The sequence below is a fragment of the Drosophila teissieri genome, chromosome 2L (genome assembly GCF_016746235.2).
Source record: "Drosophila teissieri strain GT53w chromosome 2L, Prin_Dtei_1.1, whole genome shotgun sequence".
In the NCBI taxonomy this organism is placed as follows: Eukaryota; Metazoa; Arthropoda; class Insecta; order Diptera; family Drosophilidae; genus Drosophila; species Drosophila teissieri.
In genome coordinates, this window is record NC_053029.1 from 17324409 (window position 1) to 17337647 (window position 13239).

Below are 13239 nucleotides of genomic sequence, written 5' to 3' on the forward strand. Positions count from 1 at the left end.
ATGACGACTCCTGGCTTCTTGAACGCTTTGTTGTCTGTCATTACAAGTGCATAAATTATTGTAACCACATTTGGCGGCGACAGAGAAAAGCAGTGGAGCGAGTCGAGGAAGACTCGAAGTCTGCACGATGGTGGTGGTGGTGATGGTGGTAGTGGTGGTGTGGCCGTGGTGCAGTTGTTGGTGGTGCAACTGCTGGTGGCGGCAGTGGTGGTGCCATGGTGGCCATTGCAACAGTTGCCAGTTTTCAGTTTTCAGTTTCCAGTTGCTGATGCCGCTGATGACATGACAAAATATTTTCCCAGCTGTCTTTTGTTCAGCCCTCCATCCGCTGGGAGCAAGTGTACCATTTGACTTTGACGCCATTGCCACGCCAAATGTGTCACCACCCAACCACCTAACCGCCCAACCACCCAGCCCACCGAATCCACACACTCCCGCGTCCCCGTGACCTTTGTGCTGTTGATGTCAGAAGGAGTTAAGGATACATATATGCATTCATTCAGGGTGCAGGATGCGTATGCATCCTCCTACTTCTTCCTAGAGCCCTCCTTTTTGTGCATTTCATCGTAGATTCTATCATTTTCTGCTCGCATGCTTCAGCAAATTTTGGAATTTTCAATTTGTTCAGAAATTTTTGTAACATCGCCCTTTCGTACCGTTCTCGCAACCAAAAAGAATTTATTGAGTTTGTGCGGGAAAGAGAAGTGGATACATATGTGTATGTTGTATATGGATATAGCACAAGTGGGCGTGGTTCGTTTGAGACAACTTATAGTATTGACTCTCGCTTCTCTTGTAATTAGAATTTTATAATAGAAGTTTGACATAAATAACATAACATAATGAACATAAACGTTTAGTACATCGACACTAACAAAGTTGAGAACACATAAATATTTTATCTGCACCATATCGAATTACATTGAACTTATGTCGAAACAAGTCAATTAATTGACTTTCAAACTTTCGACCTTTGCGCTCCATAGGAAAATGGAAATCAAAACTCAATTTGCCTAACGCCAAACATTTCTTACTTATTAACCCAAACTCAGCTGAAGTCCAAATTTATTGCTGACCCAGAATGACTATAAATATAATTCACAAATGTATTCATTTAAGGCGAAAACTTTAACCAATGCAGAGGCGGCCCAAATACAAGATACTCGTATTTATGAAAATGTAGCCAAGCACTGTCAATAATAAAACGCTTGATAAATGCCTTGAAAATGTGCGCAGAAATGGTTTACATGCGAATTAACGCAATAAATTTGATGACCGACGAACAAAGGGCACACAAAAAGATTTGTTGGCCAGACATTTGTGTGGGCACCGAAAAAGTTTGATTGGGAAAAGCATTTGTGATTTATTTGCGCAAACATTTAATAAATTGCCATCGGAATATATTTATTTTATGCGACTTGGCCGGACCAGTGACTTCGGCCTACTCTTACGTAGCGTAGTAAATCTCCGATTCTCCAGCGCCGGGCAAATAACTTGATTAAAAAACCGCAAAAACCTATTTGAGGGCCCCGATCGACCGCAGCTCCTTTCGTCCCTCCCTTTTTTGGCCACAAAGTTATGGCCGCCGCAATCCGATTCAATGTGTAATTTAACACGAAATGGAAAGCGATTGGCAGGAATGCCCATGTGTGTATGTGTGCATGCGTGTATGTGCTTCTGTGTTTCTGTGAGTGTGATGGCTGCGCACCTGTTTGGCCCACCTGAGTCGCCCTGCTGAACCACACACCTGGTTTTCCCAGGGCCCCATGGCCCCAGTGCCGGAGTGTTCCAGTGTGTCCGGTGTGTCCATCAGCGGCCTTCTCGGGTTACCCGAAATCTCAGGCCAGGCGGAAGGCGGACCACCCTGCCTGCCACATTTCCAGGTCACTTTATTGCTGTTGCCGGAGTTTAAGGGCCGAATTCACATAATCCCTGGGGATTTGTCTTAGCGAAACGCTCGCATAGAATTTCGGTTAGGTGTAGCAGGAGGGCTTACGAATATTTCCATGAACGGAATCTATTTTGTAACTGAATTATATTTATATTTGGGGTAGCGCGGAACCTAATCCCCAAAATATCGAGTATTGATGGAATAGCGACCGTTATCGAAATGATTCTGTAAGTGTTATTAAGTTGACGAGACAAACCCTTAAGGCAACGTTTACAGCGATTAAATTGGTTAATATTAATAAAAGAAATATACTTTATTGACCATGGGGCGTTCTTAGATTAGCTTTTTTAAAAATAATATGTTGTATTTAAATATTATTATTTGTCAACCTAATAATGAGTTCAGTTCATCAAGTTTTGAAAATGATTTAATTTTTTTGGAAATCGATTCTCGGTTTTAAACTAGTGCAGGATTTTGTTCTCCTTCTTTTTCGGCCAGACCACCATTAAATAAAATCTCTATTTGAAGCCTTGGAATGGTGAGCACATTTTCTGCAGACATTTTCGATTAAAATGCGTTGCATACTTTTATGCGCATATTCCCACAATCACTCACTTACACACACAGCCACAGATCTCCATCAAGGACTTCAGAGGCACAAATAATTAAGTTTTTCTCTAACTTTTTTGGTACACTCTGTTAGTTGGTCCTGGTTGTCTCTGTGATCCTGCCCCCGACACGTAACTTTCAATGGGTAAAAACTTTTTGCATTTTATGTCCTGCTCACCAACACACCAACACACGCAGGAACACAGGAACATCAGAACACCCACAGACAAAGAGCGGTGCATAAAATGTTTGTAAGTGACGTTGAAATTGAGACACTTGTCGCTTAATTGTTTTTCGAGTTTCCACACATAAAAAGAGGGATGGCGGGGCAGTCTCCTTTCTTTTGTCCTTTTTTGTTGGATGCTGAGACGTGCCAGGGAAATTGAAAAGGGATTTGCCTTTTGCCTTTTTGAGGGGAATCATTTACACTTCTCATTTATAGGGCCCTACTGCCATTAGATACCCCCCAGTTTGTACTTCCCGGGATCTGTTCTGTTTGCACGACTTCTTAGACCATCGTTTCTGGGTGGGCGTGGTCCTGGGCCGGATTGCATTCGCCTGTGGTTACTTGTCTGCAGATTATTTTAAGTAATTATCAAGCGATTTGCGTAAAGGTCTTAAGTGTTCTCAACTTCTGAAGAGGTCTCTGATGACGTTGCCGATGATGATGACGATGGGGGAGATGGGCGTGCATTAAACATGTAAATTTAAACAGCTAAGTGGAAGACAGTTGCATGTAATTGCGGTGGCATAGTGCCAGGGCCAGAGAGGAACAACTTTTATATTCAGCAACTATGAAAAGGGGAAATTAAGTTGTAGTTAAAGAATGTTTTTGTACCCAACGTAAGTGTCAACGGGCCCAGGATTATTGATTGTACGTTAATTTCGCTCTATATTTGCTTTTATAAATGCCACTCAAATGCGTGGCTTCTTTTTTAATAAATTTGTTCAAGTGAATAAACGTACTATATCCAGCATACTAATAGTGACCTTATTATGGTTTCAATAATAGATACTAATAATAAAGAGTAGGATTATAGACATTCAAGTCTTTATCAAGCTACATTTAAAAAAGCCAATTTAGTGGCTTAAGATAGTGGTTTGAAGTGGAAAATTGGGACTTTGTACTCAATGCAAACTAGGCTCTGAACACAGCCTGTTAGGTGTGGCCATTTTGCGCTCAGTTGTGCTGATGGATAAACGCTTTACGGTCGGTTAAATTACCTAAACACAGAACATTTAATACAATTTATTGTGGTGTGCGGAATCTATTTCATTGCGGAGAGGGAGACTGTCTGACTGGCTGACTGACTGACTGTCAAGTTATGGCTTCTCCGTGCTGAGTGTGTGTGGCTAGTGCCCTATGTTATATAACTTATTACGACCATAATTAACACTAAATTCCCCAAATGGCAACGGACAACTGTCAGCTGCAAAATCATTTGCGGTAAGGAGTCGGGGCAATGTTCGCATGCAGAATGACTGCGATGCGGCTGTCCCTGTTTTTGCTCCCTGTCATGTGGATGTGGATGTGGACTCAGGATTCGGCTAGAGAGTGCCCCTGATCCGTGTCCCAGGACTTTTGCTGACTTATGCGATGCGTTGTGCTGCAGCAAATTATAAAATGTTTGCCCTGCTGCATTTTCCACACATCGCACAAGTCATGTCCGGCAGGCCGCTCGGTTCGCCATAAGACGACGGGTACTGCTGCATTAATTTCCGGTTTCCTTCTCGTAATCAAATTAGGAAAGCCAAGTTTAATTGGGGTCACTTCTTGCAGATGCCATCTCTTAAGCGTGTATCCTAAACAAATTTCCCAACAATCATAGATTACCAGGTTATACAACATTTGGATTCGATTTTTAGTTTTGCAACTTCTAAGGATACACCTACATGAAACCGCTTGCACACTTAATATCGTTGAGGTAAATACACAAATTATGTATAACAACTAATTTGCTAAGCCCTGTCAGATAATATTCAATTTAGCATTTCAGCCATATTGATTATGAACATTAATCCGCACTAAAACAAGAGATCGTGTCTGTCTGCACTCATCCCTGACGTTATTGGGATATCCAAGACGGCCCGGGCATTGATGGAGCATTTCGTACGGCAGGAGCAAACAAGCCCTCTAATTGAAGGGAGGTGCTGCAGGACTCGTCTTCTTATTCGGTGGAATCGATGCAGAGCCTCGCAAATTCCCAAATCGGTAGGATCCGGAATCTCATATATATTACCCAACTAGACAGGCCCGCCCACTGCCGCACACAAGCAATCGAGTTTTGAGTTGCGTAAGCGCAAATAGACAAACACTCCTTCCAGTTGAGTCATCAGGTTTCATAGGACGGGCGACTAGCGTTTTGGCGAAGACAATCGTGTTTGGTGTCTGCTGGGGAGCCTCCGACGTTTATGATTGCAGCAAACAAAGGCCTCGATGAGTGCACTTGAAATTGATAATTACGTTGGGCAATATTGGTCCATTGTCTCCGTCTCTGTAGTAGGCTTTTGAATGCGAATCGAAGTGCTTTATTTATTACCCATCAATTCATTTTGAAGCGGAGAAGTAATTACTCTGATTCTTCAGGAAAGTTAGTAGTTCTCCACTTAAGTAGAAATATTTATATGTCTACAAGCTAGAACTAATATTATTAACTGAAATGAAATGTCAAGTAATATTTAATTATTCAATAACATTCAACTGGTTAAAGAAGTTGCCAGTTAACCTGAAAGAACTGTAACCGGAAAGAAAAGGATACTCGACTTCCAAGAAGCTATCTCTGTTATCAGACAATTTTCCACCGTGTTGTTTGTCCAATGGCAAAGTTTTCAATATGCAAACGCTTCTATGGCACTCTCCTCCTTTCTCAGTATGGCCAGGTGTTTTATGCGGAAAAATATTTTCTTATGCACAAGTTTTATGGCAAGAACAACACTGAGCTACAAGCGCAAACTTGACTGAGTCCTTGACTGAGTCTTGTCACTTATGGCATTATTACATGGCAAAAACCTTTAAATATATTTTTAAGATATTGTGCACTGACTAAGAAAAAGGATATCAGGGTTAACTGATTGAAAACCGATGAAGGCTTTGTTCTGTAATGAGTAATGCTTTCTTTGTTTCTTAAACTAAATATTAACTAGACTTTCTGTCGGAGGCTTAAACTGCAAAGCATATATATTATGGCTGGGGTAGACAGCAAATTAGTTCGCATCCTTTGCCACCATTCTTTTACTATCTCAAAGACAATTCATTCCGCAAATGGCTGACTGGAAAAAAATTAAGTAAAATGCGTGACAGTTGGCTGGCCATTTGGCTGCTCCCCGGCACACCCCCCCCTCTCTCTGCAGAGCTAACTGAAACTAAACAGTACAACACGACTGTCAACAACTGCAACATTTACCGCATGTCCACGTCCAGCTCGGCTCTGGGTGACAGGACATGTTGTGGCTGCTGGGGCTGCCCGGACTCCCAGCCCACCCACAACCGCTCATATTTGTGTGTCCATATGGCCGTCGGGGTTCACCAAACTACTGCCACTTTTTGCCCGAAACGGGGACCTTGCTTAATTGGTCGAATGCATTTTAGAAACGCTTCCACTACTTTAAGCTTGGCTTAGCCATAGCGAGGTAGCTAAGTAAATAGAAAATAAACCGAAATGCAGTTTCCTTTTACATATCTTATACACCCTTTCATTGTAATAGATATCTATGTTAAAACACTTTTTATAAATGTAATCGGATTACCTGTGATTACCTTCATTACAGGATTTCGGAAGAGTACTTTAATGGTACACTTTAAAAATTGTAATATATTTGCTTTGCTCGTGGTCATTGCAGTCACGATTTTGAAAATCTGAGAGAAAAGACAGCTTGGCAGTTTTTTAAGGCACGTCATATTGGGTTCACGTTTTTCGGCAACTTTATCGCAAATACTTCCATGAAAACAGCCGCCTCGCTGGCCAACTTTTGTAGCCATTCTTTTGGCTTTCCTCTGACAGCCGGCCACGCCCTCGCCACTGACATGTTCCACTTGCCAAATATAGTTAAATATATATGTATATCCTACTCATTCGAGTACCTTTCATCGCTGGTATGCCTTAGGCCAATTCATAAATTAGACTTTGCATGCAATTTCGAGTGATTTTCCATCCCAGCCCTCCACTTCCAGTGGCCATCTATATGTTTTTGTTGGTTTCCGTTTTGCCGCATTGAACATGCAATTTATGGGAGCACAAATTTTATTTGAATTACAAAAAATAAAACCGAAAATAGCGGAAAGGAATCAAATATGTTTTTACCAATTTCTGGACGATTATCAAGAAAAATAGCACAAAAAAACGCGTGGCCCAATTTAAACATTTTCTCTTTGCCGCTATTCGGACAAATAAATTCAATAATTTATTGCCGAAAAATAGCTTGCTGTGCCCGAGATAACAGCTGTAGCAAATATTTAATCAAAATGCTGTGTACAATTTAAAGTGGACTACAAATAAAACAGGAGGACTACTCGATAAAAAACCAAAACAAAAGGATGGCCCCTTGGGGCGAAATGTGAACTGTATTATCACCTCAAATGTGTGTAATAAAGTGCCGAGGAGGCACCTCACACAAACCCCTCACTCGATTCTCCCGCCACAATTGCCAACATGTCGCAAAGGCGGCAAAGAACACGAAGGGTAGCATTGACAAAGGCAGCCCCTCATCCCGCAAGTCAGTCACCAATTTCGCCCAGGACAAAGAACCCGGCCAATGAAGTAATCATTGGGCGCCAGACAAGTCAACATACGAGTACAGCGATTGGGGAGCGGCGGGCACATGAGCCAATAAATAAATTACCCTTGGGCTCAAATCAGCCACCCGACCTTAAAGGTAATTCAGGATTCCATGATATTGCATTTTCCATATACAAGACTTTTGAACTTTTAAAGATTCTGTTTAATGTCGGTGAGGATATATATTTGATATCAGATACATAGGCTGATACATAGACAAAATCCAAACAGGTATAAGAAGGCGTAGAGATATAAAGTAGATTACATTGGAGTTGCTGATACTCCAAACTAAATTAATTCCTTTAAAAAAAATTCATATTTGCCATGTCGAAGCCGACAAGCCTAAAGGACGCATTGGCCAAGTGGGAGGATCGCAACAAACAACCAGCCATCACTGCCACGGAGATTGGACTTCAGTTCCAGTATCCGCCGATCGAGAAAATGGATCCCATTCTCAACACTCTAACCGAGTGCCAAAAGCTCAGCTTGTCCTCAAATATGATTGAGAAGATTTCTGGAATTTCGGGAATGAAGAACCTGAGGGTCCTGAGCCTGGCACGTAATAATCTTAAGACGCTCAACGGCATAGAACCACTGGCCGATACTCTGGAGGAGTTGTGGGTCAGCTACAACAACATTGAGAAGATAAAGCCCCTGGAGTCGATGAAGGCCCTGCGGGTGTTTTACATATCCTGCAATATGATCAAGGACTGGGCGGAGTTCATGCGCATGGGTGTACCACCAACCTCGGCGAGATCACGTTTGTGGGAAATCCTTTGAACGAGAACATGGACCCCACAGCCTTCACTGCCGAGGCAGTCCGTCGTCTGCCCAACATGAAGAAACTCGATGGGGAGCCTGTCATTCGTTAGGGGAAAACAAGCTCTTACGGTTGTGTTGTGTTTGAAATAAAGGAGCGTCGAACCGAGCCTTTGACCTTAGTGTTCGACTAAATCACAGACAACAATACATGGCTAGCATCCAGAATTACTTCGGCAGCTGAACGTATGTGATAGGCATTTAGGCAGAAAACATGTTCCATTGAATTGTCTTATTTTTGCGCTTTGGCACAGCACAGAAGTGTTCTTTCAATTTTCAATGCGTTCCCATGCTGCTGATGAGCTCCATTGTTTTGCCTGTCTCCTGTTGCCTCCCACTTCTAACACACCTCCATTCAAAAAAGTTGTTCTGTGTGAAACTGTAGATACTCTTAACTTAAGTAGAGTATTACTTAGGTCGCATTTAGTATATTATGAATGCACTCCATACATTTAAATATTTTCAATTACTAAATTAAATTATAGTTAATTATTAAAATTAAAAGTTATTTCAGCCGAATCGTTTTATTTTTCATTATCTAATCAGAAGAAACTTAAACTCCTGTTTTCTTGTACTGCATTGCTTGCATATTTTAGATATGTAAGGTAATGCGTTTGTCGTTCTCTAAAAGTAAATGCCTGTGCAGGAATTAAATGTAAGTCACTGGATTATACATATCAACAGCAAGTAATTCATCAACAAACACCAATTAATTTTTTCTATTAAACCATAAGCCGACAGGAAAATCAAGAAATAGCCAAGTCAATTGAAGCCTGAAGGGACCTATAATTTCGACTGGATGTGCTTTCTGTCGGCACATGCTATTTGTTTTCCGTGCATAAATAATAAACAATAGTCAATGGATGGGGATGGGGATGGCGGCCAGTCATAGATTTTTGGCAAACAGACAACTAAACAAAATATACGAGAATGCGAATTTCTGTCTGCCAAACCGAGACACCAGATAAAAATGTTGAATAAAATCATAAAAACGGCAGCCAAATCCCTGCCGAACCCGAAGCAAACTAATGCAAACCAAACCAATTGCCAGACACGAAAGTTTAATGATACTTTTATGTCTTTTCGATTTAACAACTTCTCTATTATGGCTGTTCTGGCTGCTGCTGCTGTTTGTATTTGATAAACAATAATATTAATGTAAACATGAAGGCCGTCCATAGTTCGACATTTTGGCAGACAAACAGAAAACGAGACAATTGTACAATCGGTTGAACACAAAAATATTTTCTGGCAGCAATGCTTGCCGCTTGGTTGATTAGGCGACAGAAATCAAAGTATAAGCCTCCTTTAAAGTGCAAAGTAAAATTTCATTTTCAATTTGAAATTAGTGAAGAAAAGCATTTCATTGACTTTATTGTCATTATGCTTGCACATTTTATTATATACATGTTTGTTTTCATTTTTTCTGTTTTTAAAATCCTTTACATGTGAAAATTAATATATGATTATGTTTAATCTTTAAGTTCCTACCATTTTTAGGCATTATTCTATATTTCATTAGTAGATAATGTAAGGCAGGGAGTTCTTTTCGCTGTATTTGGCTGTATTAGCCTTTACCGGCTAAAATGTCTGGCTAGTAGGTGGGTGAGTAGATAGTCTGGCTTAGGGAAAGTGGAGAAGTGGAAAAGTTACCTCAAAAATAGCCGCCCCTCTTGCGATTGAAAAATACTGTGACACCCATCTTAATGCCAAATGCCGAAACAGTTCGGGGTGTGTGTTTGCGAGGGCTTATACTAAATTTACGTTACAAGTTTGTGTGGCCAGCTCTGGCCCATGCTGTTTTCTGGTCGTTGGCAACTCTGGCAATGACAACACCGAACCGAACTACAACGTTCTCTTCCCAGAACAATCCCGCCAGGATATGTATGTTGGTCAGGACGGGCTTGGGAGCGGGAGTGGGATTGGGTGTGGGTGTGGGTGGGCGAAACTTGGAGTGGTTTTTGCGCTGTGGTTGCGCAATCGTCTGTGTTTGTGCTCTGCGGGCCGGGGGTTTTATTTTTCACATTTTTGCACTTGCTGTGGTCAAGGGTTGTGTCGGTGTTGCCAAAGTGTTGCCATATATTCTAAATATGTTGGTTCGCCCTTGTTGGCCAGTTGCGGCGGCCAAACGTAAGAGTGGCTAAAACGACAGTTAAACGCAAAACGGTCGAAAAAGCCACTTGGCAAACTAAACGCGTGATTTATGCCCCAACAATGATAAGAGAAAGCAGGGGAGAAAAGGCGTCGAGCAGGTGCGAAGTAAAAAAAAAGCAGATTATTTTTATCCAAAAATGTTCAATTACACAACTGAAGCTTTAAGAACTTAAATGTAGTTGTACTAGTTAAATTAACATTCAATGCATCTGGAAAGTGTTTTTACGTTTCTTTGACAGTCTCTTCATCTTTTACTTGCTTAAGACCGCATATTATTTAGAGAGTGCCTGGGTCAGTACCACTTCTTTAAGACACTTTAAGCTCGCCCTTGCTCTCTTGCAAGACTTTCCTAGAGATTCGCATTCACATCTTGTGCCTGTCAAAGAAGCATAAATCTATTCAAAGTCTTTACGAAAAATCCAGACAAATGCCAGAGATTACAAAAAGATTTCGGCCCACATGATGCATGGTGCCTCGGGCAATGAGAGAGGGCTGTGGAGGTGGAGCAGGAGCTGGAGATGGAGGTGGAGGTCCTCGTGGCAAGAATCCATGTGTGTGTAGGTCTATCTGGCACCACAAATGTAACCGAGCGACGCACACAAAAACAATTAAAGCCTGATTAATAGTTGCAGCCCACATCCGCCAGCCGTTCCACCTTTCGCCAAGTTCTCTTGGCCCGAAATCTCGTCCACATCCGCATCCTACTCAGGCTGCCACTGAGGCTGAGTTATGACTTTTGCTGGCTGTTTAGCATACTTTTAGGCTTCAGACATTGTTGTCCCGCATGGCCGTGCATGGGTGTGAGTGCGTGTGGTCCTCGCTCGCGCATAAGTCAAATTGTTGTTAATTTCACAAGGTTTTAACCCTTAAACCAGAATAGCAGCAGGGACATAACATAAATTCATTTGCATCCGCCCCAGGGTCTCAACCATCCTCGCCATTCAACCCCGCCGCACTCTCCCATTGAAACATTGTATAAATCATTAAATTTTAATGCTTCCCAGGAGATCAATGAACATGACCGCAAATTATACTGAAGCGTGCTTTCAGGCGCATAAAAAGATTTCCCTGCATAAAATGCATTTAATGCAAACAAAAAAAGCAATCATAAAAAGTTTCTGGTTTGAAGTAGCAGTTTGTGCGGGTGTCTGCCTGTCTGTCTCTCCGCAGCAGCAAAAGGCAAACATAGTAATGATATTGCATTGGATGAGTGACTGTCTAGACTTTAAATGCGCTGAGTCGTGCAGCAATTTAATGTGAAACAAGGCATGTTTCGCAATCGGAGTTTTATATGCGCAGACCGGCCGCCTGAGTTTAAATTGTTCCCAATTATTCCCAATTTTAATCATATAGTTAACTTGCTTAACGAAGAAAGTATATAGGAGACAAAAGTGCAGCCCCCCCTAAAATCCCTTAATATTAAGTACATTAATAAGATATCTCTTCAATATACGAGGGTCGTTTGATAAGTCCGTGACTTTTTGTATTTGCCGCGCACCTGCTCTAAATACAACACTGCTCCTGTCAGCAGTTATCGATTAACAGCTGACTGTAAAATTTTGAGAAAGCTGCGTTTTTTGGTTTGCGTTTATAGCATTGAAGCAGACGATCTCGTGAATTTTAACGAAAATGGAAAAAAGTGAATTTCGTGTGCTAATTAAGCATTATTTTTTGCGTAAAAAATCCATCACCGAAACCAAGGAAAGACTTGATAAATATTATGGGGACTCTGCACCATCAATTTCAATGGTTAAGAAATGGTTTACTGAGTTCCGTTGTGGTCGTACCAGTACAAGTGATGCCGAACGTTCAGGTCGCCTGAAAAGAGGTCGTCATGCCAGAAATCGTCGACAAAATCCATGGAATGATATTGGATGATCGGAGAATGAAAGTGCGTGAGGTAGCTGAGGCTGTAGGCATCTCAACTGAACGGGTACATCACATTTTACATGAATATTTGGACATGAAAAAGCTTTCCGCGCGATGGGTGCCGCGATTGCTCACACACGACCATAAGCGCAACCGTGTGACCATTTCAAAGGAGTGTTTGGCGATGTTCAACCGCAATCCAAACGAATTTTTGCGCCGTTTCGTTACCGTAGACGAAACATGGATCCACCACACCACACCAGAGACCAAAGAACAATCAAGACAGTGGGTTTCTCCGGGTGAACGTGCACCAAAGAAGGCCAAGGTGGGTCTGTCGGCCAACAAGGTCATGGCCACAGTTTTTTGGGATGCACAAGGTATCATTCACATCGATTACCTTGAAAAGGGTAAAACGATCACCGGCGAATATTATTCAGAGCTTTTGGACAGATTCGATATTGATTTGAAGCAGAAACGACCGCATTTGGCGAAAAAAAAAGTGCTGTTCCATCAGGACAATGCACGGGTGCACACGTGTGTAGTCAGCATGGCAAAATTTCATAAATTGGGCTAGGAACTGCTACCCCATCCAGCATATTCTCCAGATTTAGCCCCCTGTGACTATTTTTTGTTTCCAAACATGAAGAAATGGCTCGGCGGTAAGAGATTCGGGTCAAATGAAGAGGGCATCACAGAAACAAACGACTATTTTGAGGGGCTTGAGAAAACCTATTATTTTGAAGGAATAAAAAAATTGGAAAAACGCTGGACTAAATGTATAGAGCTAAAAGGAGATTATGTTGAGAAATAAAACGCTTCTTTGACGAAAAAAATATATTTTATTCAAAAAGTCACGGACTTATCAAACGACCCTCGTATGTATACCCCGTTTACATAGCATACATCCCAAACAATAAATATATAAGTAACACAAACTGAATTAAGTTGAAATAAAGAAACTTTTCAGTCCAAATGTATTTCTATTAACACTGTTGTCATGGCGACTTCCTGTTGCAAAAAGAAGCGTAAGCTGCACTTCCGGCGCCTTAAAGCATGCACTACAACATGAAACATGGCACGAACAAACCAAGAGGCTTGCATATGCAAACGTACACTCAGATA

At 41.6% G+C, this 13239-nt stretch overlaps 1 protein-coding gene across 1 annotated transcript; it reads left to right on the plus strand.

Moving 5' to 3' along the window:
• Positions 1–7494: 7494 nt before the first annotated feature.
• On the plus strand, positions 7495–8242 carry LOC122626333 (dynein axonemal light chain 1). Its single transcript, XM_043806551.1, is given in 2 exon segments — positions 7495–8017; positions 8020–8242. Coding segments are annotated over 2 exon segments (546 nt in total). The 5' UTR covers positions 7495–7599; the 3' UTR covers positions 8148–8242.
• The last annotated feature ends 4997 nt before the right edge of the window (positions 8243–13239 follow it).